The sequence below is a fragment of the Oncorhynchus clarkii genome, chromosome 5 (genome assembly GCF_045791955.1).
Source record: "Oncorhynchus clarkii lewisi isolate Uvic-CL-2024 chromosome 5, UVic_Ocla_1.0, whole genome shotgun sequence".
NCBI classification, from domain to species: domain Eukaryota; kingdom Metazoa; phylum Chordata; class Actinopteri; order Salmoniformes; family Salmonidae; genus Oncorhynchus; species Oncorhynchus clarkii.
Window position 1 is genome coordinate 33,850,362 of NC_092151.1, and position 27,979 is coordinate 33,878,340.

The window sequence follows — 27,979 nt, forward strand, 5'->3', positions numbered from 1 at the left end:
AGCTGATTGCTTTCCTCACTATTCCAGTTCTGAAACAACCTGCTGTAATAGAAAGCAGACACAAAGAAAGTAAAAGAATACCTAACAAACCTCTAGCCTTATGTTGATAGGAACCATGTGGGAGATGCACGACTGTAACCACATGGGGGGTTTTAATGGTCTGGATGAATAACCCAAAAGTTGATATCCCTTTAGATATACTGTTTATCCCAGAACTCACCGTATACTGTGGTTTGAATAAACCCAGACAGTGACAACTAACACAAAGTAACAATGTTCCAGCAGCAGCAGCAGTGAGACAACTGTGGTAATAAACATCAATGATGTATCCCTGTCACTCTGCCAAGGTAGTGATGTTGAGACAAACACTCAGGTGCACCGTGCAACCTGATTTAACAGGCAGCACAAACCCTTCTAGTACACACGTCTGTCGGTCTGTCTCGCTGTCTGTCTGTCAGGGCATCCATTCCCATCTCTTATCTCCTCGCAGAAGGATGGCGTTTCAATGTCACCAGACGCCCCCCTCCTGAGTCCCAGCTGTCAAGCCCCCTTGTCATTACATCCCCCGGTCCCCTCCCTCCATTTTGTTCTGTCAGGGTGGATGAGGTCTGACTACAGGTGACAGCTCGGGGTGCTCCTGGGAATGTCAAGCAGCTGAAATACAGCAGGAGGCCACGTTAGGGAGGAAGGGGAAATCAACAAGCACACAATCTAACTAAACCATGCCGGGGCCTCCCGAGTGGCACAGTGGTCTAAGGCACTGCATCACACTGGTAGCTGTGTCACTAGAGATCCTGGTTCGAGTTCAGGCTCTGTCGCAGCCGGCCGCGACCAGGGGACCCATGAGGCGGTGCAAAATTGGCCCAGCGTCGCCCGGGTTAGGGGAGGGTTTGGCCGACATGGCTGTTCCTATCCAATCACGCTCCAGCGACTCCTGTGGCGGGCCGGGCGCAATAAATGCTCACACTGTAGCCAGGTGTACGGATCTGAAAAGGAGGTTGTACGGATCGAGGAATCCTAAACGTACACTCCCTTCCATATGTATTTGGACAGTGAAGCAACATTTTTTGCTTTGGCTATAATCGAGCATTTTGGATTAGAGATGAAAATACCCCCAAAGATGGTGATTTTCATACATATCTGTTTTACCTTTTAGAAATGAAATCACTTTTTATATCTAGTCCCCCCATGTAAAGTCACACGTTTTTTGGACAAATTCACTTATAGGGTATTAAAGTAGTCAAAAGTTCAGTATTTGGTCCCGTATTCCTTGCAAGCAATGACTACATCAAGTTTGTGACTCTACAAAATGGTTGGATGCATTTGCAGTTTATTTTTTGTGCGTTCTGGCTCGTGATACACTTTCAATACCTTTGGATAAATAGAAGCATTAAGCAATCAGTTAAGCCAAATCATGACGGCATTTTGATTCCCTTCCCAACCTCCCCCTGATTAAGAAATGCCGGTATTTATTTATTAATTCATATGTATGCAGGCACCATTTCTGACTCTAGCTGTAAGGCAACATGTGAAACCAGGAAAGACAAAGCCATTCTAATATTCACACTCATGACACAACTGCAACAAATTTCCAGATCAGACTGCACTCTGCATTTCAGACCATGCCTGCCTCAATTGTAACCGAATGAGCTCTGACATGAAAGCTGTGAAAGGGGGAGGGATGCCTGTTCACTTTGTAAATTCTAACCATTATAATAGAATGCACAGGCAGGTGCCAGGCCATGGTGGGGAACATAATATTGGTAAAACTATACGAGGCTAGAGGTGACAATCTCTTTATAATCAGGAGCACAATGGGGATAACAGGGACAATGGTGACAGAGTAACTGAAAAATATGAGAGAGAAACCATGCCTATTGAGAATTTGTTTGTGTTGTGTGGATGTGTGAGTTCACAGAGAAAGAGAGCGAGAAAGCAATAGAGTGGAACGGAAGGAAGCGGAAAACCCCACTGTGAACAGAGCACATCATTCGCTTTTTCCTTCCTGTCTACGTCAATGAAAGTATATATATTTATTTGTCAAAGATCAGACTAAGGCCAACCTGTTATTGTGTGGACTGTAATCCGGCCAGTCGATAATACATAACCAAAACCTCAAACATACACAGGTAATTATTTTCTAACAAAAATACGATTTTTATGTTTCAAAGGGATGGTTGATTTTTAAATCTACACTACATGACCAAAAGTATGCGGACACCTACTCGTCTAACATCTCTTTCCAAACTCATGTACATTATTATGCTATAACAGCCTCCACTCTTCTGGGAAGCCTTCCACTAGATGTTGGAACATTGCTGTGGGGACTTGCTTCCATTCAGCCACAAGAGCATTAGTGAGGTTGGGCACTGATGTTGGGCGATTAGGCCTGGCTCATAGTTGGCGTTCCAATTCATCCCAAAGGTGTTCGATGGGGTTGAGTTCAGGGCTCTATGCAGGCCAGTCAAGTTCTTCCACACCGATCTCGACAAACCATTTCTGTATGGACCTTGCTTTGTGCACGGGGGTATCGTCATGCTGAAACAGGAAAGGGCCTTCCCCACACTGTTGCCACAACGTTGGAAGCACAGGAGAATCTAGAATGTCATTGTATGCTGTAGCATTAAGTTTTCCCTTCACTGGAACTAAGGGGCCAAGCCCGAACCATGAAAAACAGCCCCAGACCATTATTCCTCCTCCACCAAACTTTACAGTTGGCACTATGCATCGGGGCAGGTAGCGTTCTCCTGGCATCCGCCAAACCCAGATTCATCCGTCGGCCTGCCAGATGGTGAAGCATGATTTATCACTCCAGATAATTAATTTCCACTGTTCCAGAGTCGGCAAGCTGTACACCACTCCAGCCGACGTTTGGCATTGCGCATGGTGATTTCAGGCTTGTGTGTGGCAGCTCGGCCATGGAAACCCATTTCACAAAGCTCCCGACGAACAGTTCTTGTGCTGAAGTTGTTTCCAGAGGCCGTTTGGAACTCTGTAGTGAGTATTGCAACCAAGGACAGACGATTTTTAAGCTACGCGCTTCAGCACTCGGCAGTCCCGTTCTGTGAGCTTGTGTGGCCTACTTTGCAGCTGAGCCGTTGTTGCTCCTAGACGTTTCCACTTCACAATAACAGCACTTAGGCAGAAATTTAACAAACTGACTTGTTGGAAAGGTGGCATCCTATGACGGTGCCACATTGAGTCACTGAGCTCTTCAACTACTGCCAATGTTTGTCTATGGAGATTGCATAGCTGTATGCTCGATTTTATACACCTGTAGCCCAATAGACTCATTTGAAGCGGTGTCCACATACTTTTGTGTATATAGCGTATTTGACATTGGCCTTGGCTGATCGAGCCAGACAGTTTAGAAAAGGGATACTTCGGATTTTGGCAATGATACCTTTTATCTACTTCCCCAGATTCAAATGAACTCGTGGATACAAGTTTTATGTCTCAGTGTCCAGTATGAAGGAAGATTGAGGTAGTTTTGCGAGCAAATGCCCAATGACTGGAAGTCTATGCGTATCCACCAGATACCCATATACTTCCAGTCATTGTGTTAACGCTAGTTAGCAACTTCCTTCAAACTGCATGCAGAGACAAAAAATGGTATCCAGGAGTTCATCTGACTTTGGGGAAGTAGATAAAGGGCCTCAATGCCAAGATCACGAAGTATCCATTTAAAAACTGTCTGGATCGATGTAAAATATACTATATATACAAAACAACATTGTAGTTACTCCACAATACTAACCTAATTGACAGTGTGAAAAGAAGGAAGCCTGTATAGAAAAAAATTATATTCCTGTTATGCATCCTGTTTGGCACTAAAGTAAAACTGCAAAAAGTGTGGCAAAGCAATTCACTTTTTGTCCTGAGTACAAAATGGTATGTTTGGGACAAATCCACTCTCCATATTTTCAAGCATAGCGTTGGCTGAATCATGTCATGGGTATGCTTTTAATTGTTAAGGACTGGGGAGTTTCAGGATAAAAATGTATGGAATGGAGCTAAGCAAAGGCAAAATCCTAGAGGAAAACCAGGTTGTCGGCTTTCCACCAGACACTGGGAGATGAATTCACCTTTCAGCAGGAAAATAACCCAAAACACAAGGCCAAATCTACACTGCGGTTGCTTACCAAGAAGCCAGTGAATGTTCCTGAGTGGCCGAGTTTCAGTTTTGACTTAAATCTACGTCAAGACCTGAAAATGGTTGTCTAGCAATAATCAACAATCAATTTGACAGAGCTAAAATACTTTTGAAAATAATAAATGGGCATGTGTTGCACAATCCAGGTGTGGAAAACTCTTAAGAGAATTACCCAAAAAGACTCACAGCTGTAATCACTGCCAAAGGTGATTCTACAAAGTATTGACTTATGGGTGTGGATAATTACAGTACGTAAATTAGATATTTCTGTATTTAATTTTCTATAAATGTGCAAAAATGTCTAAAAACTTGTTTTCACTTGGGTGAGAGAAAAATATGTTTAATCCATTTTCAATTCAGGCACTGTAAAATCCATACCATTAACATGCATGACCATTAATATACATTGAGGTTTTCATTAATAATGGAGAGTTCGATGCATTCTGATGACAGCCACAGGAACCTGCTTGATTGCCTTACTAATAGCATATTGTAATTCCTGCAGCCATGCAAGAAATTATGAAAAAAGACAAAAAGGCACAAGGTAGACTCCCTACCGTATCTATGTGTCGTTAGCTATTGTGATGGTAAGATTGTGTAACCACGAATGCTACCAGGTCATTCAACTCACCTACACTATAACATCTGACCTATGGACAACAATCAACATTGAAAAAGGTACTGCACAGTCTTTCATATCTCAAGGGCAAGCTTCTTATCAATAACAACACTTCCCGTCCCCCTCCTATGGCTGTACCCCATCACACTCAAACTGCAGCACAACTTCTGCATACGGTGGCAACAATGGCCGAGGATAATTGGCTGGCACAGGGAAGGTTTCTCTGAAGTTTATTGGCACTTGGCGGCCCCAGCAAGAGTCTCTTAGGTGTAGGAGCATTGGGACGAGCCCAACAAAACCCCTGTCTGTCTCAACTCTGCAGCAATTTGACGCAAGCTAGCAACAGAGGAGCTTTGGGGGAGAAGCCTGGGAATGGGAGAAAATTGGAAATGCAGCAGAGTAATAATAGAGTGATAGGGTGGGGGGTTGGGGTGCAGGAGAGAAATTGTTATTGGTTTGAAAATATCTGGTTGGCATGAGGGGAGAGAGGCAGTTGTGTCGTGGTGAAAGAGGAAGGATAACGGCACAGCAGGGGGGATTCTTGAGAAGGAGAGGCTGGAGGAAGACAGAGAGATAGTATATAGTTATAGATAATAGCCTCTCTGATACTTCCTATGGATGTTAAGGGTCATTAGGAAAGACCCTTAACATCCAGAGAAAAAAACATCCTGGGGCACTTCACCCACTTTGACCCATTCTCTGTCCTTCCCCTGTCCAATCAGGAGGTACCACTCTGTCCTCCCCCTGTCCAATCAGGAGGTAACAGACTGGCATGGTGGTGGGTGGCAGATGGCAACAAGCTGACCTTTAATGGCAGAGACACTTCACTAGTGGCTGTGAGATGTGCGATGTGAGCAGATCAGGCGATGACAGAGGTGCTGCTTGACAAGCTTTCAGCCGTGAGGAAATGTTCCGTGCAGCCAGGCATGGTGCAGGGAAAGAGAGACAGTGACACAGAGGGACAGGGAGAGAGAGACAGTGACACAGAGGGACAGGGAGAGAGAGACAGAAGGAGAGGGAAGGACGTGAAAGAAGGACTGAGGGAGAAAGAGACTAAAATAGATTGGGTGCATGAAGGGAAAGGGACAGAGAGAGAGCGAGAGAGAGAGGAAAGACAAAGCGAGAGAGAGGGACCTGGAGGGATAGTGAGTAAGTCACAGTGATAGAAGCAGGGATGCCTTTTTCTGAACCAATTACAATCTGCCAATGAGGGATGTGCTCTTCCCAGATAGGGCCAGTGAAGGGAAATCATTCAGAGGGTTCCAGGATCCCAGGCTGCAGAGAACCATGGGGAAAGGACCTGGGACTGCGGTATAGATTCAGTAGTTTTAAGTTCCTCGGCATCCACATCACAGAGGACTTGACAAGGACCATCAACACCACCACTCTTGTCAAGAGGGTGAAACAGTGTATCTACGTCCTGGACGGCTGAAGAAATTCATCTCCAAATACTACCGCTGCACCATCAAGAGCGTCCTGAGCGGTTGCATCACAACCTGGTACGGACATTGCTCCGTCCACGTCCGCAAGGGCCTCCAGCGGGTGGTGAAGATGGCCCAGTACGTCACTGGGATCGTGTTCACCACCCATCCAGGACATCTACTCGAAACGGTGCCTGAGGAAATCTGGCAGCATCCAGCCACGAGCTGTTCAACAGACTTATCGTCGGGCAGATGATATCGGAGCATGAGATCTGATACCAACAGTTGAGGTCTAATACCAGACAGTTTCTATCTACAAGCAATCAGACTGCTGAACACTTGAACTGATCACCTGCTCCGATTCTCCGTACCTTAACACACATGCACCCACACATCACAACTGCTGCTACCAGACTCTTATTATGATTGTTAAATACTGCACCATTTAAAACACATGCCCCCAATTCCCACTTCCCCAATACACATGTAAATATTGGACTATAAATTGTGCCTGTATTATATATATATATATGCTAAAAATGTTTATTCAATTCTACTGATCTTTTATTAGTTCTTATTGTTGCTGCATTGTCGGGAAGGAACCTGCAAGCAAGCATTTTTTTGGACGGTGTATACCATGACTATCGCGTACACACAACTAACAAAACGTGAAACTTGAACTTGAAAGGGATGGATGGCAAACAACTCCATGAGTGACATGGAACTCACAGAGGAAGTACACTTTGGGTTGAAGGTTTAAATAGAACTCTCTCTATAGGGCTGAAGAGTTTATACAGAGAGGGAGAGATTGCAGGCATGCGTACATGTCTGCGTGTGTGCACGTGTGTGCTTTTGTCCTTGCGGAGTGTGCACGTGTGCCTGTCTGGCTGCCCCTGGCTCCTGGGGTTTCACTCAGGGTCCTCTCTTTAACCATGCTCATCACCTTTCACTAATGCAGCATGGCGTCGTGCTGTGAGCCTGACTGAGGACCAGCAAATGAAGGAACAATGCACAAGTCAATGTGCTTCTCTGGGCTCAAGGCCTCAGTCAATTGTAATAGGCTGTGTAGGCTGAGTGAAAGAGGGAAGAAATAGGCTATGAGAAACGTAATTTAGTATCGTCTGACATCCATCACAGTATGTCTAGTCCTTTTCCAAGCTACGTGTCTTCTTCACAAGGAACAGCATATAACCCAGGCAAGTTGAAGTGGAAATGTGTGTGATATAATTTTCAACTGCGACAGCTTTATAATCGACCATATGTATTCATAACATCAACCGATCACCAGGGCAACAGCATACTTAACTGACCATAGTCAACCCACAATTCTTGGTCTGTATCTTAAATCGTGTATTTTTAACAGTTTTACCTGAAACATTATGGGTATTTTTGAAGAGACTGGAATGAGTTGGTCTTCTATGACAATAACATTCTCTGAAAAGTTTTGTTTTTAAAAGAATACTCTGTTTGCTTCATCATTTACATGGCCTTTTTTTCTGCTCAATTTCATGTCTAAAGCATGGCTCTTTAAAATAATTCTATAAAACATCCGGCCTCAAATGTCACACCTACTGATAAACTTCAAACGTTGTTACCTTTGTTTGTTCATTATTGTTCTATGGGTCGGTGCATAAACAAGGTGTTCAATATGCTGAGTAACAACATGCTCTAGTGGAAAAGGTACCGAAGGTCCTTCAGACAAATGGGCCAAACATATGGGGAAGAATCTCTTTTGCATACTCCTCACTTCCTCTCTCCTCGAAACTCATTCTCAAAATCCCTCTCCTCTTCTCTTCCAATGGGTTTTGAGGAGACAAGGAGAGGACAAGAGGGGTATGCAAATGAGATTCCCCCACTGAAGTGCTATCTGCTGCATCATGACACTGTTAATGGCTTCATAATGATGTCCTCTTCCTGACTGTTAATGAGACCAAGGGAATGCTTCTGCGGGAGAAAAAAACACAACTGCATGAAAAAGTGAGAAGTGATATCAAGGAAATAGAAGAGGGATAGACGGGGTCGAAGATGTTGCTACTAATTCATTATTTCAGGTAAACACATCAACTTCAGGTTCGTTGTTCATGCCGATGTGTTCGAGAAGTAAATGCTCATTTGGATTATAAAAAGAGACAGCTAATGGCTTTGACTTACTGAATAAAACATGCATAAACAAGTATTTATTTTTCAGTTCTATGGAAAATGTGTTTATATAAGGATACCTTGTACATCATCAGCAAACTAAGCACAGATCATACAAAGAAATACACTAGTCTTACAAAACAATGAATAATTTTCTGTATAAAAAAAGGATATATTTTAAGTACAAACGTGCACAAAAACCTTGAAAATAGTTCACCTTTATCCTTGAACGATAACAATGCATGTTTACAAAAGCACAGTAGCAGTAATGATTAGGCTAGTCATTCATCTAACTGCATTTGCATTCAGTCTGAGGATTCGGAACAAACGGTGTGAGAGAATATTCCATGTATATTGGCAGTGTATTGCTATTGAGAGCCATACCACATATATAAAACCCAAAGTGGACAAACTGACATTTCTCTGGGAGTCATTTCTGTGTACAAATGTTTGATGGAATTCAAATGAAGGGTAAGTGGGGTGATCTGGTGTTGTAAGCTGATAACAGAGTGTGTACAGCTCAAAAGGCATTCACACCCGCGGCGCCCCTCCTTTCTCTCCTCTATCACCAGACGTTGTGCTGGAAGGCATTCTAGGGCATAATTAACTCTTCAGACAAGCTGTAAATTCCCATCTCCATCCCTGACTAGGATGACTCAGAGATTGACTTATTGAAAAAATACCATTTAGGTTTCCATCTCCAAATTAGACACGGCAACAAAAATCTCACCGGATAATGCGCACTGATAATAACACTCGTTTTACACGTGGTTGGTGAAAAAAAAAACGGCCTTCGCTTATCCCAGCAACAGGTGATCATTACCAGCCAAGCGCTCACCCTCCTCAGTCACGCACAAAAAAACTACTGCACTCTGGGTACAAAAAAAATCATTAGACAGATCAAACATTGCACAACATCAATGAGGTTAAAAATAGAGAGTAATGAGAGATTCGATTAGCTACATATTGAGAATATGGGTAGAAAAGAAAGCAATCCTTCTTCATAGAGCTACATCTGATTAACCCGAGTGAGTTAACCTCCTGGGTAATATTATTGATCGTCTACTCAGAGCTCATAGTTGTACTGCAGAAGCGGTCACACTAGACCAGGAACAAAACAACGTGAAAAAAGGCATGATGCAGCCTACTTCTTCGGCACATTCTCCATCAGTCCTCCTTAATTTTAAGGACCTGTCATACTGCCCTCTCAAACGCTCTCTCTCCATCTCACAGAAAAATCAATCATACGTCATAGTTCTATCAAAAGTTGAAAGTGTTGTAGCAGTGGAACAAAGTGCCAGCCCAAGTGGTGGATTGCTTTTTCTCAAAGCAATAAAAAGAGCCTCCAACTTGTTCTTCCGTGAGTCCAAGAGTATGAATGATGTATTTTCGCACACAGTGCCATGATGACGGGCAAGGAAGACCCAAGATTGTATCTGCCTTTTCACTTATTTGGTAACAAGTTTCATAGTACAAGTATCCCGTAGAAGTAGCAGAGAGAAATCAATGTAACCACTAAGTTGTGTGAATCAGTGGTAAGAGTCCTCTTTGGTGGGTACAGCTCTGAACAACACCAGTCAATACTGTACTCAGCCCTGAGCATCCACCAGTCCAGTCAGTCAGTGTTATCCCATGGATGAGAGTTTTGACAACTGTACATCCATGCTGAATTGCCGATGAAGGCACACTATTTTCACCTCCTTGTTTGAAGTCTGTATAAATAAAACAAACAATCACTGAGATATTAGTAGAAAGCAACAGGAGAAGAAGACTGACAGATGCACACAAAGAGATAAGAAAAAGATGAACACCAGCACAATAAGAGCCACAGAGTAAAGCTAAATACATAAGGTGGGGAGAGACATGGGTAAACACAGCCAATCACACAGATCAATGCTCTTGTGCAGACACACAATAACAGAGATGAGAGCTCTGAGCTGACCTTCGCGATGGATGGGGCTGTCAGAACATCACAGTCTCTGGTTCGGGTTCTGAGTGGCGGTTGGTCACATGGCGATGACCCTGGAAGTGGACCGACTCTTTGAGGCCCTCCCTGGAATGGTGCATGCTGGGAGTAGACTTCAGTAGACTAACTGAAGAGAATAGGCCTAAAGCAGGAGAAGATTGGATAGGGATTAGAAATATCCTTCAATAATCTAAAGCAGGGGTGTCAATCAATCAAATTGAAGAATTTCTGAAGGATATTATGTTTTAAAAAAAACCTAAGTGTCTTCACCGTGTTCAGCCCGCTAACAATCCCCAAAACGAAAGCTACACTCTTAGAAAACAGGGTTCCAAAGGGCTTCTTCGGCTGTCCCCATAGGATAACCCTTTTTGGTTCCAGATAGAACTCTTGGTTTCCATGTAGAACCGTCTGTGGAAAGGGTTCTACATGGAACCCAAAAGGGATCTACCTGGAACCAAAAAAGGTTATTCAAAGGGTTCTACTATGGGGACAGCAGAAGAACCCTTTTAGGATCTAGATAGCACCTTTTTTTTTCTCCTAAGAGTGTAGACAGTCCGGAACCATCAAAAAGTCCCAAAAGATTGGATAGAAATCATATTTTGTTTCAGATCTTGACAAGGCAATATACCCAATTTGCCATGAAGCCTCGGTGAAGACAGAATGTGGCCCCGAGGGCAAAATGATTTTGACATGCCTGTTCTTAAGCAACAGAGCTAGTGTTATTAAACTCAGTTCTGAACATATTTCGCTCAGACAGCGGCATGCCAGTCTTAAAAGAACATTATAGCTCTCATACCTCTGCCTTCAAGGTCTTGATCTCCCAGCTGAATGGACACATCAGCTGAATCCCACTCATAATTCTCATCCACTGAGGCCTTTCTCCTGAAGAAACACACGCACAAGCGGAAAGTTTGTAATGGCTAAAGTTGAAGATTTTCTCTCATCAGCTATTCATTATGTTGCATGTTGCTCAATGTCAAAGGGACAATGTAGAAAGAAAGCATTAGAGATACTAAATAAAGGGAGACTGAAGTACATACTAGCTCAAGGGACAGACTCACCTTTTCAATGTCTCCATGTCCTGTAGGTGTGACTCCACTGTGTTTCCCTGCATCTCCTCGGTGGACTCAGGAGAGCTGGTGAGGGTTGGGGACAGGCAGATGGACATTCGCCCGTTTGGAGTCTCCAGACTCCCCCTGCCACTGCTCTGGCTGGCATAGCTACTGTAGCTCCCCCCCAAGTCTGGCACTCCCCGATGATACCTCCCAATCTCCACCTCATGTCCCCCATACCTCTCCTCCTTTTCCTCCTCCACTACTACCTCCTCCTGCTTCTTCTCCTCCTCCTGGGGTGGCTGAGGGGTATGGTGAGGTGCAGGCCAGCTGTAACCCCTGAGCAGGGAGGGAGCCGTGGTTCTGCCTCTACAGTCTGGGGGTCTGGGGTGCTCCCTGTGGTCCCTGGGGAGAGATACATTCTTCCTGGCCTCCATGCGCTGCACCGACCTCAGGGCCTCCTGGTAGGTGATGGGCCACCTGTAGGCATCTGGGAAGATGGAAGCCTTCTTCCTGGGGTCGTGGGTGGGATGACTGGGGCTGGAAGGCACTGAAGGAGGGGTTGGGGGGAGCTGCGTCTGTCTCTCCAGCACCGGTCTTCTTACGCTTTGGATGTGCATATCACCCCCATATGCTTCACAGAGCTGCTGTGGGGCCCTGCTGGGAGGTCGGGTGTCCTGGTGGGGAGGTGGCGGGGGAGGGGGAGGCAGAGAAGCAAGGGGGGCCTCTGTGTGAGTGGGGGTCTCAGGAGCTAAGGAGTTTTCGGGTTCAAAGAAGACAGAGTCTGGGCGGAAGGAGAAGGGAGAGGAGCAGTTCTCCTGGCTGAGAGAGTCGACCCAGGCATCAGGCGTCAGGAAGTTACCCATGGATTGTCTCCTGGAGTCTAGACTCTGGCTGCGTTGGTGGTTGCCGCCGTTCCTGTTCTGAAAGCCTCCTAGACTGATAGCCTTCCTGAGCGCCGGCCTAGGAGGCTGAATGGTAGCTGGGCTTCTGCTCCGAGATGACCTCCTGTGCCACTTCTCCCGCTCCTCCCTAGGCACTGGGCTTTTCCTGTGGGACAATGGATGGGCTCTGTGGCCTTTCATGGTCTGTGGTCCTCTGTGGTCTTTCTCAGCCAATGGGGACTCATTGTTTACCTGATGGACATGTCTCTGGTGCCTTATGGGATTTGTAGGAGGATCCACTGAGCCTTCATCCTCTGGTTCATCCACAGTCATTTCTACACATTCTGAGAGATCAACCAATGTGTGTAGAGATGACTCTTCACATGGCTGTGACCTTGCTAACTCCACTCTCCATGAACCAGGCACTTTGTGGACAGAGACATCTGGCTTAGACTTGTGTGAAATGCTGACATTACATTGATTGTTCTTGCCGTTCCATTCATGTGACTCCAAGTCACCTCTCTTCAGCTCTGTTGATATGTGAGTTTCATCACAAAGCCCTGTGTGTGTCTTGACCCTTGCAGTCTCCATCCCTTCCTGCCTGTCTAGTGGCTGTTGGCTCACCCTCCTCTTAGAGTGACACTCTGGTCTCTCTGAATTGAAGGGGTGTTGTGTGACAGGTGACAGAGAGGGACACTGGGTGAGTGGAGGGTCACAGTGGAGGACCGCTGTCCTATCAGAGGGGGTCTGATGTGCTGGGACAAGGCTGGTGGCTGAAGTGAGAGGGCTGGCCTCCCAGTGAATATAGGATGGGGGTGAAGGGCCTTTGGCCATGCTTGAGCACCCCCTGTTGACCTGGGGGTGACTGAGATGATGGGGGTGACTGAGATGATGGGGGTGACTGTGTGGTGAAGTGTTGTCCTGAGGTTTCCATATTGGATCGCACTCTTCAAATTCTCTCCACCTCACCTCGTTGCTGCCCGGTCCCTCTCTCTTCCCGTCTAAAGTAGCGTTACTATCAAGTGTGTACTTCCGTAGCTCTCTCTCCAGCTCCTCTCTCTCCCGGGCCAGCTTCAGACACCTGCTCAGGTTGCCGGTCTCCTTCTCATGCTCCATCTGCAGGACCAGGGTGCTGGCAGTGGCTGGCTGGACAGCCCGCTTTAGGGATGGGTATCCTGGATTGCTTTCCTCCAGGCTTGGCTGGGGGGACATGTCTGAGTTACTGTCTGAGTAGAGACTACTCTTGTCTGGATGTCCAGCACAACTGTCCTGCTCCTCATCCAGGTAGAAGCGTCCGTGGAGGGAGAGGTGTTTGGCCATGGCCCGGACCCTGGTCGTGGGGTTGGGGTCAGTTCCACCACAGGGGGGTAGGTCCACTGAGAGGACAAAAGGCGGTTCCCTCCCCACTCTCTTCTCAGAGCGAAGGGACACTGACCTCTGGACCCCAGTGGATTGTGGGAAGTCTTTCCTCAGGAATCTCATGGTGTTGGAGGAAGGGGCGGAGGCCTGGTCGTAGGGCTGCACAATGAAGCGACCGTCTGGACCTCTAGAGATAAACTCTAGAGGGGAATTGGGGGAAGAGCCTATCCTGGGGAGGTGGTGGTGGTGGTGGGCGGCATAGTGAGGAGGGGGTGGGGGGCAGGAGAGCAGCTGCTGGCGCTGGTCCTTGTATTCACTGTGGCTGGGTCTGCCAAAGGAGGAGTGGTCTGACTGGGAGGAGGAGCAGGAGGAGTGGGAGCCGGGATAGTGGGGGTGGCAGTGGGGAGGGAGGAGCTTCTGCTTCAGCACACTGTCTGGACTGCTAGCAAGCGACCTGCTACAAGAGAGAGAGAAGGGGTTTAAAGGAAGGAAGGAAGGAAGGAAGGAAGGAAGGAAGGAAGGAAGGAAGGAAGGAAGGAAGGAAGGAAGGGAGGGAGGGAGAGAGAGAGAGAGAGGGCCATTTTACTGAGCCATCACCATGTCTTGAGATGTTTTGTGAAAACATCTTGAGTCATCTTAAGACATGTCTTAGAGAAAATGAAAATGTGTCTATAGCGAGTCATGAAGACTTCTTAAGCTGTCTTGAAGATATCAGTCTTGAAAAAAAAATACATTAAGACAAAGGCGATCCAGGGTATGGTAAAATTAAAATCTCCTAAAAGTCAGAAGAAAAAAAATCGCCCTACAGTAATTAAAACAAAATGGTGAGAAGGAGAACAATTAATGATATTATGGAGGAAGGGTACTTACGTTGAGGGGGGGCTTTTATAGATGGCAGGAGGGAGATCTGAAGGGGGGATGATGATTCACAATGACAGTCACCATGGAAAGGAAATAAATGAAAAAAACTAAATCAAGCCCAATAATATGAGCCCAATCAAAGCAGACAAAAATGTCCAGAGCCACAGCAATGGGCCGTGCCTCAAAGTTAATTACACTCACATTAATCAGCCACATTAATGAGGAATGACCCTAATTAGCTAGCAATGTAAACTAAATTAACTTATTTTACAATGAAAGGGGAATGGGGTTGACAAGCATGGTGATGTGTCTATGCACTGAACTATGGTTTAGGAAAGTGTATTGGAAGTCAACTACATGCTGTATAATGGTGTTCATAGTGCATGTGATCAGTAAGTGATCATGTTTCACCATCTGTCATCTTCCTGCGTCGCTGGTCTCTCTTGTGACTGAAGATACACACGGTTCCCAGGACAAGGATGAGGGCCAAACACAGGAAGCCCACGCCGCCCATCACTCCAGCCAATAGCGGCTCGGGAACAAACTCCAGGAAGCGGGAAGTGGCAGGGTACATATCCATCCCTGTGACATGACCGCAACATCAGCATCCATAACACAGAACTCTACCACAGCCAAATGTTAACAATGCATTCCTTACAGTAAATACACTAGGGCAGCTTGTCCAACACACAGTATGATAAAAGCATGACACTATCACTGATATATCCGTCTTCAATAAGTCCCATGGTGAAATATGAATATGTAAAAAAAGCCAGATATGGTCAAATTCTAAATACGTTATTAGCTGCAATATTTCATAACTCAGACTCTTAAAAAGACCAGTATTCTCCAGAGGGCTGTTCTAATTCTGTAATGGGCCTGTGGTGCCTGTGGTAATGTTACAGAGGCTGGTTCTGCCTGGCTCCCCAGCCTGAAACACTAACCCATGGTGGAGACGTTGACTGATGGACTGGGCTCGCTCAGCAACTCCCCTCGCCGGGACAGCAGCCGCAGCTCGTACACACAGTCCTACACACACAGGGGAGGACGGAGGGACGGGGGGATGAAACCAGACTTTGTCAACATAGGATCACGCCTGCAATGCTAATCAGGCTCATCTGAATTCAGATGTAGGGAAGAGAAGGAGAGAGGGACAGAGGAGGCAGACAGAGAGGGGAGAAAGGACATAGATTGAAAGAAGGAAGAAAGATGATCGCTGTCATATGATAAGCCTGAGAGAGGCTTCCTAATTTAAATACCACTGTGGTGTCTAACTGAGATAAGAGACTTTAAGACTGATGTCTGCTGACTGGTCTCTGAGGGAGTGACGAACAGGGACTGGCGGTTACCTTGCGCAGACCTGGAACGATCATCGCACTCCTATTGGCACCGATGTCCTCGTCCAGATTGAACCACTCCCCTTGCTCAGTGCGCGATTGGAGGACAAATCCAGTGATGGGCAGGAACTGAGAATAGGCGGACCACTGCAGGACTATACCTGCCAAGCTCTGATTGGCTGACAGCGATGTGGGTGGCTCTAGTTTCGCTCTCCTTGGGAGTGGATCTGAAGGCGTAAGACAGAACACACTTAAAAAAAAATAGACCACTTAGGAACTATAATTTGGAGAATAATGTTCAAGCATGCAGCCTTAGAGTAGACAATGTCATTCAGGCTCTAAAGATACATTGTAAACAGAGACACTTCAACACAACGGGTACTGACTCAGAGTTCGGGTGGTGGCGATTTCGCTGAAAGGCCCAGTGCCCACTTTGTTGTGTGGCAGGACACTGAACTGGTACTCTGTGGCAGGGACCAGCCCCGTCACCTGCAGACTGGAGCCAGAGGACGAGGGCACAGGCACAGAGAGCCACTCCTGTTTCTCCCCACTGTCACCAACAGACATCTGCTTCAACCTGCAGAGAGAAGAGGAGAGTGAATAGAGAGAAAGGAGAGAGAGACAGAGATAGAAAGAAAACAAACATCATTTTGATAAACTCCCATATCTACTGGGTGAAATACCACAGTGTGTCATCACAGCAGCAAGATTTGTGACCTGTTGTCACACGAAAAGGGCAACCAGTGAAGAACAAACACCATTGTAAATACAACCTATATACAGTGCCTTGCGAAAGTATTCGGCCCCCTTGAACTTTGCGACCTTTTGCCACATTTCAGGCTTCGAACATAAAGATATAAAACTGTATTTTTTGTGAAGAATAAACAACAAGTGGGACACAATCATGAAGTGGAACGACATTTATTGGATATTTCAAACTTTTTTAACAAATCAAAAACTGAAAAATTGGGCGTGCAAAATTATTCAGCCCCCTTAAGTTAATACTTTGTAGCGCCACCTTTTGCTGCGATTACAGCTGTAAGTCGCTTGGGGTATGTCTCTATCAGTTTTGCACATCGAGAGACTGACATTTTTTCCCATTCCTCCTTGCAAAACAGCTCGAGCTCAGTGAGGTTGGATGGAGAGCATTTGTGAACAGCAGTTTTCAGTTCTTTCCACAGATTCTCGATTGGATTCAGGTCTGGACTTTGACTTGACCATTCTAACACCTGGATATGTTTATTTTTGAACCATTCCATTGTAGATTTTGCTTTATGTTTTGGATCATTGTCTTGTTGGAAGACAAATCTCTGTCCCAGTCTCAGGTCTTTTGCAGACTCCATCAGGTTCTCTTCCAGAATGGTCATGTATTTGGCTCCATCCATCTTCCCATCAATTTTAACCATCTTCCCTGTCCCTGCTGAAGAAAAGCAGGCCCAAACCATGATGCTGCCACCACCATGTTTGACAGTGGGGATGGTGTGTTCAGCTGTGTTGCTTTTACTCCAAACATAACGTTTTGCATTGTTGCCAAAAAGTTCAATTTTGGTTTCATCTGACCAGAGCACCTTCTTCCACATGTTTGGTGTGTCTCCCAGGTGGCTTGTGGCAAACTTTAAACAACACTTTTTATGGATATCTTTAAGAAATGGCTTTCTTCTTGCCACTCTTCCATAAAGGCCAGATTTGTGCAATATACGACTGATTGTTGTCCTATGGACAGAGTCTCCCACCTCAGCTGTAGATCTCTGCAGTTCATCCAGAGTGATCATGGGCCTCTTGGCTGCATCTCTGATCAGTCTTCTCCTTGTATGAGCTGAAAGTTTAGAGGGACGGCCAGGTCTTGGTAGATTTGCAGTGGTCTGATACTCCTTCCATTTCAATATTATCGCTTGCACAGTGCTCCTTGGGATGTTTAAAGCTTGGGAAATATTTTTGTATCCAAATCCGGCTTTAAACTTCTTCACAACAGTATCTCGGACCTGCCTGGTGTGTTCCTTGTTCTTCATGATGCTCTCTGCGCTTTTAACGGACCTCTGAGACTATCACAGTGCAGGTGCATTTATACGGAGACTTGAATACACACAGGTGGATTGTATTTATCATCATTAGTCATTTAGGTCAACATTGGATCATTCAGAGATCCTCACTGAACTTCTGGAGAGAGTTTGCTGCACTGAAAGTAAAGGGGCTGAATCATTTTGCACGCCCAATTTTTCAGTTTTTGCTTTGTTAAAAAAGTTTGAAATATCCAATAAATGTCGTTCCACTTCATGATTGTGTCCCACTTGTTGTTGATTCTTCACAAAAAAATACAGTTTTATATCTTCATGTGTGAAGCCTGAAATGTGGCAAAAGGTCGCAAAGTTCAAGGGGGCCGAATACTTTCGCAAGGCACTGTATGTTTATTTTTTTTCCCTTTTGTACTTTAACAATTTGCACATCATTACAACACTGTATATATACATAATGACATTTGAAGTGTCTTTATTCTTTTGGAACTTCTGTAAGTGGAATATTTACTGTTCATTTTTATTGTTTATTTCACTTTTGTATATTATCTACTTCACTTGCTTTGGCAATATTAACATATGTTTCCCATGCCAATAAAGTGCCTTGAATTGAAAATGGAATTGATAGAGAGTGTGTGTGTGCGCATATTCTATGCACAATGTAATATATCTATATGATAACGTAGAGATTCTATACAATAGCATTATTTTCAAGAGATGGTGTCACGATCGTCGTATGGAGTAGACCAAAGCGCAGCGTGGTTAGAATACATTCTCCACCGCATAACACGGTGCCTGCCCGGTACAACGCCCTCTCTCTCCACGGTAAGCACGGGGAGCTGGCGCAGGTCTCCTACCTGACTTCGCCACACTCCTACCTGACTTCGCCACACTGACTTGCCCTCTCCCAATACATTTTTGGGGCTGCCACTCGGGGTTCCAGCCGCGCCGCCGTGCTGCCTCCTCATACCGGTGCCTCTCTGCTTTCGCTGCCTCCAGCTCTGCTTTGGGACGGCAATATTCCCCTGGCTGTGCCCAGGGTCCTTTGATTGCTGCTGCTGTCCGTTACCACGCTGCTTGGTCCATTGTTGGTTGGTTATTCTGTCACGATCGTCGTATGGAGTAGACCAAAGCGCAGCGTGGTTAGAATACATTCTTCTTCATTTAATGAAGAACACGAAGAACACTTAAACAATAACAACAAAACGAATAAGATGAACGTGACCGCTATATAAACAATGTGCTACCGTGCAACATAGACTCCGGCCGCAAAAACCTAATCTAAAGGGGAGGATCCGGGTGGGCCTCTTTCACGGCGGCGGCTCGGAGTGGGGTCCACGTCCAGCACCCACCATAGTCTTAGTCCGTTTTTGTGGCCTCCTAGGAACGGCGACCCTCGCCGCCAACCTAGGACTGGCAACCCTACTAAAGGACCCCACTGGACTGAGGGGCAGCTCAGGACTGAGGGGCAGCTCCGGAGTGAGGGGCAGCTCAGGACTGAAGGGTAGCTCCGGAGTGAGGGGCAGCTCAGGACTGAAGGGCAGCTCAGGACTGAGGGGCAGCTCAGGACTGAGGGGTAGCTCAGGACTGAGGGGTAGCTCAGGACTGAGGGGCAGCTCAGGACTGAAGGGTAGCTCAGGACTGAAGGGTAGCTCAGGACTGAAGGGTAGCTCAGGACTGAGGGGTAGCTCAGGACTGAGGGGTAGCTCAGGACTGAGGGGTAGCTCAGGACTGAGGGGCAGCTCAGGACTGAAGGGTAGCTCAGGACTGAAGGGTAGCTCAGGACTGAAGGGTAGCTCAGGACTGAAGGGTAGCTCAGGACTGAGGGGTAGCTCAGGACTGAGGGGTAGCTCAGGACTGAGGGGTAGCTCAGGACTGAAGGGTAACTCCTGGCTGGCTGACGGCTCTGGCAGCTCCTGGCTGGCTGACGGCTCTGGCAGCTCCTGGCTGGCTGACGGCTCTGGCAGCTCCTGGCTGGCTTATGGCTCTGGCAGGTCCTGGCTGACTGACGGCTCTGGCAGGTCCTGGCTGGCTGACGGCTCTGGCAGCTCCTTGCTGGCTGACGGCTCTGGCAGGTCCTGGCTGGCGGCTCTAGCTGCTCAGGACAGACGGGAGACTCTAGCAGCTCAGGACAGACGGGAGACTCTAGCAGCTCAGGACAGACGGGAGATTCTAGCAGCTCAGGACAGACGGGAGACTCTAGCAGCTCAGGACGGACGGGAGACTCTAGCAGCTCAGGACGGACGGGAGACTCTAGCAGCTCAGGACGGACGGGAGACTCTAGCAGCTCAGGACAGACGGGAGACTCTAGCAGCTCAGGACAGACGGGAGACTCTAGCAGCTCAGGACAGACGGGAGACTCTAGCAGCTCAGGACAGACGGGAGACTCTAGCAGCTCAGGACAGACGGGAGACTCTAGCAGCTCAGGACAGACGAGGCGCACTGTAGGCCTGCTGCGTGGTGCCGGCACGGGTGGTACCGGGTCCGAGGACACGCACCTCAGGGCGAGTGCAGGGAGGAGGAACAAGGAGAACTGGGCTCTGGCGTCGCACAGGAAGCCCGGTGCGGGGGGCTGCCACCGGAGGGCTGGTGCGTGGAGATGGCACCGGATAGACCGGACCGAGAAGGCGCACTGGAGATCTGGAGCACCGAGCCTGCCCAACCTTACCTGGTTGAATGCTCCCCGTAGACAGGCCAGTGCGGCGAGGTGGAATAGCCCGCACTGGGCTGTGCAGGCGAACCGGGGACACCATGCTTAAGGCTGGTGCCATGTACAGTGGGGCAAAAAAAGTATTTAGTCAGCCACCAATTGTGCAAGTTCTCCCACTTAAACAGATGAGAGAGAGGCCTGTAATTTCCATCATAGGTACACTTCAACTATGACAGACAAAATGAGGAAAATAAATCCAGAAAATCACATTGTAGGATTTTTTCTGAAATTATTTGCAAATTATGGTGGAAAATAAGTATTTGGTCAATAACAAAAGTTTATCTCAATACTTTGTTATATACCCTTTGTTGGCAATGACAGCGGTCAAACGTTTTCTGTAAGTCTTCACAAGGTTTTCACACACTGTTGTAGGTATTTTGGCCCATTCCTCCATGCAGATCTCCTCTAGAGCAGTGATGTTTTGGGGCTGTTGCTGGGCAACACGGACTTTCAACTCCCTCCAAAGATTTTCTATGGGGTTGAGATCTGGAGACTGGCTCGGCCACTCCAGGACCTTGAAATGCTTCCTACGAAGCCACTCCTTCATTGCCCGGGCGGTGTGTTTGGGATCATTGTCATGCTGAAAGACCCAGCCACGTTTCATCTTCAATGCCCTTGCTGATGGAAGGAGGTTTTCACTCAAAATCACTCGATATTTGGTCTCATTCATTCTTTCCTTTACACGGATCAGTCATCCTCGTCCCTTTGCAGAAAAACAGCCCCAAAGCATAATGTTTCCACCCCCATGCTTCACAGTAGGTATGGTGTTATTTGGATGCAACTCAGTATTCTTTGTCCTCCAAACACGACGAGTTGAGTTTTTACCAAAAAGTTATATTTTGGTTTCATCTGACCATATGACAATCTCCCAATCTTCTTCTGGATCATCCAAATGCTCTCTAGCAAACTTCAGACGGGCCTGGACATGTACTGGCTTAAGCAAGGGGACACGTCTGGCACTGCAGGATTTGAGTCCCTGACGGCGTAGTGTGTTACTGATGGTAGGCTTTGTTACTTTAGTCCCAGCTCTCTGCAGGTCATTCACTAGGTCCCAACGTGTGGTTCTGGGATTTTTTCTCACCGTTCTTGACCCCACGTTTTGACCCCACAGGGTGAGATCTTGCATGGAGCCCCAGATCGAGGGAGATTATCAGTGGTCTTGTATGTCTTGCATTTCCTAATAATTGCTCCCACAGTTGATTTCTTCAAACCAAGCTGCTTACCTATTGCAGATTCAGTCTTCCCAGCCTGGTGCAGGTCTACAATTTTGTTTCTGGTGTCCTTTGACAGCTCTTTGGTCTTGGCCATAGTGGAGTTTGGAGTGTGACTGTTTGAGGTTGTGGACAGGTATCTTTTATACCGATAACAAGTTCAAAAAGGTGCCATTAATACAGGTAACGAGTGGAGGACAGAGGAGCCTCTTAAAGAAGAAGTTACAGGTCTGTGAAAGTCAGAAATCTTGCTTGTTTGTAGGTGACCAAATACTTATTTTCCACCACAATTTGCAAATAAATTCATTAAAAATCCTACAATGTGATTTTCTGGATTTTTTTTCTCATTTTGTCTGTCATAGTTGAAGTGTACCTATGATGAAAATTACAGGCCTCTCATATTTTTAAGTGGGAGAACTTGCACAATTGGTGGCTGACTAAATACTTTTTTGCCCCACTGTATGCCAGTCCGAGGAGACGCACTGGAGACCAGATGCGTAGAGCCGGCTTCATGGCACCTGGCTCGATGCCCACTCTAGCCCGGCCGATACGAGGAGCTGGAATGTACCACACCGGGCTATGAACACGCACCGGGGACACCGTGCGCTCCACCGCATAACACGGTGCCTGCCCGGTACAACGCCCTCTCTCTCCACGGTAAGCACAGGGAGCTGGTGCAGGTCTCCTACCTGACTTCGCCACACTCCCTGTGTGCCCTCTCCCAAGACATTTTTGGGGCTGCCACTCGGGCTTCCAGCCGCGCCGCCGTGCTGCCTCCTCATACCGGTGCCTCTCTGCTTTCGCTGCCTCCAGCTCTGGGACGGCGATATTCCCCTGGCTGTGCCCAGGGTCAATTTGCCGTCCATAATCTCCTCCCAAGTCCTTTTATTGCTGCTGCTGTCCGTTACCACGCTGCTTGGTCCATTGTTGTTGGGTTATTCTGTCATGATCGTCGTATGGAGGGGACCAAAGCGCAGCGTGGTTAGAATACATTCTTCTTTATTTAATGAAGAACACGAAGAACACTTAAACAAAAAACAACAAAACGAACGTGACCGCTATATAAACAATGTGCTAACGTGCAACATAACATAGACAATAACCCAAAAAGTACCCTAAGAAGATGGCTGCCTAAATATGGTTCCCAATCAGAGACAACGATAAACACCTGCCTCTAATTGAGAACCAATCTAGGCAACCATAGAGCAACATAAACACCTAGATGAAAACAACCCCATAAATCTACAAAAAACCCTAGACAGTACTAACACTCTAGAATAAGACAAAAACACACATATCACCCATGTCACACCCTGACCTAACCAAAATAATAAAGAAAACAAAGAATACTAAGGTCAGGGCGTGACAGATGGGGCAATGTTAGTAAAATAATCAGCTTGAAAAAGCATGGTGAAGGACACTGGTTTGTCTTTCAAACTGCTCCATCTGGCATCAGTAATTACTGGTGGGTTTCTGTGTTCTGTCCCAGTCTGTGTCAATACATTTCGTCTGTTTCTCCGTTTGTGACTGTTTACCTCTGCTGCCGCTGATGATGCGCTGTCCTCCACTCACGTTCAATGCAATATGTTGCTAATATGGTGACACAGCACAAGGCCATGGAGAGGGAGACAGAACATAGACTAGAAGAGTAGATGACTCACCAGACTGTGAATTTCTGGGTGTATCCCCCATCAAAGCCTGGTTCCCAGGAGACATTGGCCTGCTTCGCCCCTGGAGTGACAGACACCAGGGTGGCAGCATGGGGACTGGTGCCTAACAGACAGAGGAGGAGAAGAGAAAGAGGGAGCGAGAAGTAAGAAGGGGAAGAATAGTGATAGGATGAGCGTTGCGTCATTATTTTACATTGATTCGTAACATACTGATGCGGTTACATAACGTCATGAACAATGTTCGCAGTAGCCTAGACTACTGTGCAGCTCCCCGGGGACTGCCATGCAGAATAAATATCAACCCACAGAGAGAAGCACGAGATTGACTACTGCTCTAGAAAGTTGAGTGAAGTTCAATCTCTAAGGCATTCCTAGTCGATCGCCAAACATTTCTGTAAAAAAAACAACGATAACGCCTTGTGTTCCTATTTTTTGTTTTTTCGTCTCATGCTGTTGGCGATAGGTGCACCCGATTCAGCTGCCCTGCGTGCCAGGTAGGTGAATTGATGCCATTTTTAATCATTTCAAGTGTTTGAAGGTACAAACTCTGTCTACCCAGTGGGCCCAGAGAGTAAATCAAGTGCACCTAGTAGGCCTACCGCTGTCCAATCGGATGGCTCAGATTACCGTGTCTGCAGAAACGAAGCAGGCATAAAAGAAAACTACAGCAAAGATGATACTGTGAGACTTAAAACATTTAAAACCATGACTAGAGATAAACTGTCAATGAATACAGCAAAGAGATGCTGTTTTCATGAGTGAGTTCATGTTTAAGTTCTTACTCAGCACTGTCAACACTTTGTATTCAATACTTTTATAAGCCATAAAATACATGTTCTTCCTATTTCCACTCAGCGCTGCAACAAGCACTGCAGCAGTAATGAATGAGTAGGAATGTGTATCTATAGGCTTGCGTTGTTGTTATTATTACCGGCTTGGGTATTTTTTTATATCAATAATATTTCACTTTCTCTGTTCATAGGAGTAACAGCATGAATTTGTGCATGAGGCAGAAATAATGTGGTTTTGCCATCAGCTGGAAGACGGTGTCCCTTTTTGGTCAGTGTCAGTGGAGGAAAGGGAGAGCAGAGGGATGTTGAGAGGCGGACCCTCAGTCTGCTGCTCTCTCCCTCCGCTGAGACTGACCATCGGATGCAGGCACCATCAGCCCAGTAAAATAAAAATAAAAAGTGAATTATTTAAATGTATGCTCACTCAGCTGTGCCTCACAAGTAATACAATAATGGATCTATTAATCGGTGTGTAAAAAAGTGGTCAGATAAAGCAGATGCTAAGCTACAGGACTGTTTTGTTAGCACAGACTGGAAAATGTTAAGGGATTCTTCCTATGGCATTGAGGAGTACACCACAACAGTCATTGGCTTCATCAATAAGTGCATCGATGACGTAGTCCCCACAGCAACCATACGTAAATACCCCAACCAGAAGCCATGTATTACAGACAACATCCGCACTGAGCTAAAGGCTAGAGCTGCCGCATTCAAGGAGCGGGACTCTAACCCGGAAGCTTATAAGAAATCCCGCTGTGCCCTCCAACGAAACATCAAACAGGCAAAGTGTCAATACAGGACTAAGATCGAATTGTACTTCACCGGCTCCGATGCTCGTCGGATGTGGCAGGGCTTGCAACAATTACAGACTACAAAGGGAAGCAAAGCCGAGAGCTGCTCAGTGACACGAGCCTACCAGACGCACTAACCTATGAAGCGCAAATAACGCAAATAACACTGAAACATGCATGAGAGCACCAGCTGTTCAGGACAACTGTGTGATCACGCTCTCCGCAGCAGATGTGAGTAAGACCTGTAAACAGGTCAAAATTCACAAGGCCGCAGGGCCAGACGGATTACCAGGACGTGTACTGTGAGCTTGCGCTGACCAACTGGCAAGAGTCTTCACTGACATTTTCAACTTCTCCCTGTCCGAGTCTGTAAGACTAACATGTTTTAAGCAGACCACAATAGTCAGGACAACAACCTCTCCCTCAACATGATCAAGACAAAGGAGTAGATTGTGGACTACAGGAAAAAGAGAACCAAGCCCATCCCCGTCCCCATTCTCATTCTCATTGACGGGGCTGTAGTGGAGCAGGTTGAGAGCTTCAAGTTCCTTGGTGTCCACATCACCAACAAACTAACATGGTCCAAGCACACCAAGACAGTTGTGAAGAGTGCACGACAAAACCTATTCCTCCTCAGAAGACTGAAAAGATTTGGCATGGATACTCAGATTCTCAAAAGGTTCTACGAGATCCTCAAAAGGTTCTACGAGAGCAACAACTGGTTGCATCACTTCCTGGTATGGCAACTGCTCGACCTCCGACCGCAAGCCATTACAGAGGGTAGTGCGTACAGCCCAGTACATCACTGGGGCCAAGTCAGAGGAAGGCCCTAGAAATTGTCAAATACTCCAGCCACCCTAGTCATAGACTGTTCTCTCTTCTACCGCATGGAAAGCGGTACCGGAGTGCCAAGTCATAATACTCCTGAATATCTAATCAAATGGCTACCCAGACTATTTGCATTCCCGCCCCCCCATCTTTTACGCTGCTGTTACTCTCTGTTATTATCTATGCATAGTCACTTTAATAACTCTACCTACATGTACATATTACCTCAATTACCTCGACTAACCGGTGCCCCCGCACATTGACTCTGTATCGGTACCCCCTGTAAATAGTCTCGCTATTGTTATTTTACTGCTGCTCTTTAACTACTTGTTACTTTAATTTCTTATTTGCATTTTTTAAACTGCATTGTTAGGGGCTTGTAAGTAAGCATTTCACTGTAAGGTCTACATCTGTTGTATTTGGCGCATGTGACTAATAAAATTTGATTCATGATCATATAGTCTACCTCAAATTTCAATGTTTTATTATTATTTAATTTTTTTAATGGCCAGAACAACAATGTATTTATTGGCAGGGTAATTCCAGCAAAGACAATATGCAGTGATAATGTATTGGGTTTATAGCTTACTGCACAAACCTCATTTCTACAGTACTGTTTTTAATAGGTCAATGTTGCATAGGCTTGAGTTTTTTAAGTCATGCAAAAAAACATATCTGAGTGGTAGATCCACGGCTTGCATTTTGACTCAGAAAAGGTTGGTGACCACTGTTCTAGAGTTTTCCCTGTTAGTTAACACTATCAACGTTTCCCTTTACTGTGGCAATTGTGGTCGGATCAACGCAAAATTAGACACTTTAATGCAACATCATGAAACTAAACAAACTATGCAAGAGATTTTGCATCGGAGTATGATTCCATTGCACTAACATGCACGACTCAGCCCGTAGTAGACCTGTATGCAAATAGACCATTGTCATACTGTATATGGATCTGTGCCATTTACTTTGAACTGGACTGTGTCAACAGCACAAGTGGTCGTGAGTAGATGGGCTTGTTTTGAGATCAAAGCGAGAGCTGCATGTCGCCACATTTTGTTCATATCCTTTACCAGTTAGTGAGTTAATAGCCCAGTTATAGATCATTTGTAGTCAGCAATAGGGGAGTGATTGCTTCCTGCAAGAGTACAAAACGTGCACATTCCTAGACATCTTTGAAAAGCGAGTCAGGTAAAGAGCTTTTTTTGTCTTAAAGGGGAAGTGTTGTATTTTGAGACGGGCCTGAATAAGCTAAGTAGCCAATAAGCAGAGGGTAGCATAATTTGTCTGCTTCTTGTAATAATGGTATGGAAATAATAATGCATATTATTTTGTAAAGTGGTTTCTTTCATCAAACAATACAACAACATGTTCAGTCACCTCGTAGGTCTAAACGGACAAGTGGATAAACAGGTTCATGTCAAGCCTTGTATGTTTTTTTTCAAAAGTCTCATGGAATGTAGGCCTACATTGAACACCGCACATTGGCTGCATGATAGAACAGCTATTTCCATGTTAAAATGTTATGGGATGCATTTTCTCCATTGTTTTTCATGGTAGGCCTACATTATGATCAAATAGCCACAGTAGCCTACTTGGCCACTGTTAAAACAGTAACTTAAAGCAGCAAACGTGCGCTGGAAGTTGCAAAGAATCTTTACAAAGTTCAAGTTTGCACTCAGCAAACCTGAAATTTGCTCAGTGCTGAAAAACAGAGAGAACATTGGTAATGAACACTTTACATAGTAGCTACATTAATAAAGATGAGTAAGTCAGTCAGTCTGTTCCACTCACCCAGCACTGAGATGAGAGTGCTGGCTTTGACAGTGGCCACGCGGTTTGTAACGCTGCACACCCACTCCCCCTGGTGGTCTTTACTGAGAGGAAGCAGCAGCAGGGAGCCGTTAGCTGCTACAGAGTACTGAGAGCGTGTGGCAGGTCCAACCTACAGACAGGGAGGACAGAGAGATCAGACTACAGAGTACTGAGAGCGTGTGGCAGGTCCAACCTACAGATAGGGAGGACAGAGAGATCAGACTACAGAGTACTGAGAGCGTGTGTCAGGTCCAACCTACAGACAGGGAGGACAGAGAGATCAGACTACAGAGTACTGAGAGCGTGTGGCAGGTCCAACCTACAGACAGGGAGGACAGAGAGATCAGACTACAGAGTACTGAG

General features: G+C 46.1%; 1 protein-coding gene across 3 annotated transcripts in view; it reads right to left on the reverse strand.

Moving 5' to 3' along the window:
- Positions 1–4,477: 4,477 nt before the first annotated feature.
- The window catches only part of LOC139408684 (immunoglobulin superfamily, member 9a), a 38,141-nt gene continuing 14,639 nt past the window's right edge, over positions 4,478–27,979 (reverse strand). For 2 of the 3 annotated variants that reach the window (XM_071152897.1, XM_071152896.1), the window contains exons 12-22: positions 27,596–27,746; positions 23,386–23,497; positions 16,178–16,368; positions 15,804–16,018; positions 15,399–15,483; positions 14,866–15,036; positions 14,464–14,500; positions 11,360–14,050; positions 11,095–11,180; positions 10,275–10,440; positions 4,478–10,044 (exon numbers count right to left, since the gene is read on the reverse strand). In XM_071152897.1, coding sequence (XP_071008998.1) covers positions 10,295–10,440; positions 11,095–11,180; positions 11,360–14,050; positions 14,464–14,500; positions 14,866–15,036; positions 15,399–15,483; positions 15,804–16,018; positions 16,178–16,368; positions 23,386–23,497; positions 27,596–27,746 — 3,885 coding nt within the window. In that variant the 3' untranslated portion in view covers positions 4,478–10,044; positions 10,275–10,294. The remainder of the gene's footprint in view (positions 10,045–10,274; positions 10,441–11,094; positions 11,181–11,359; positions 14,051–14,463; positions 14,501–14,865; positions 15,037–15,398; positions 15,484–15,803; positions 16,019–16,177; positions 16,369–23,385; positions 23,498–27,595; positions 27,747–27,979) is intronic. The other variant, XM_071152898.1, reaches the window with a different exon arrangement.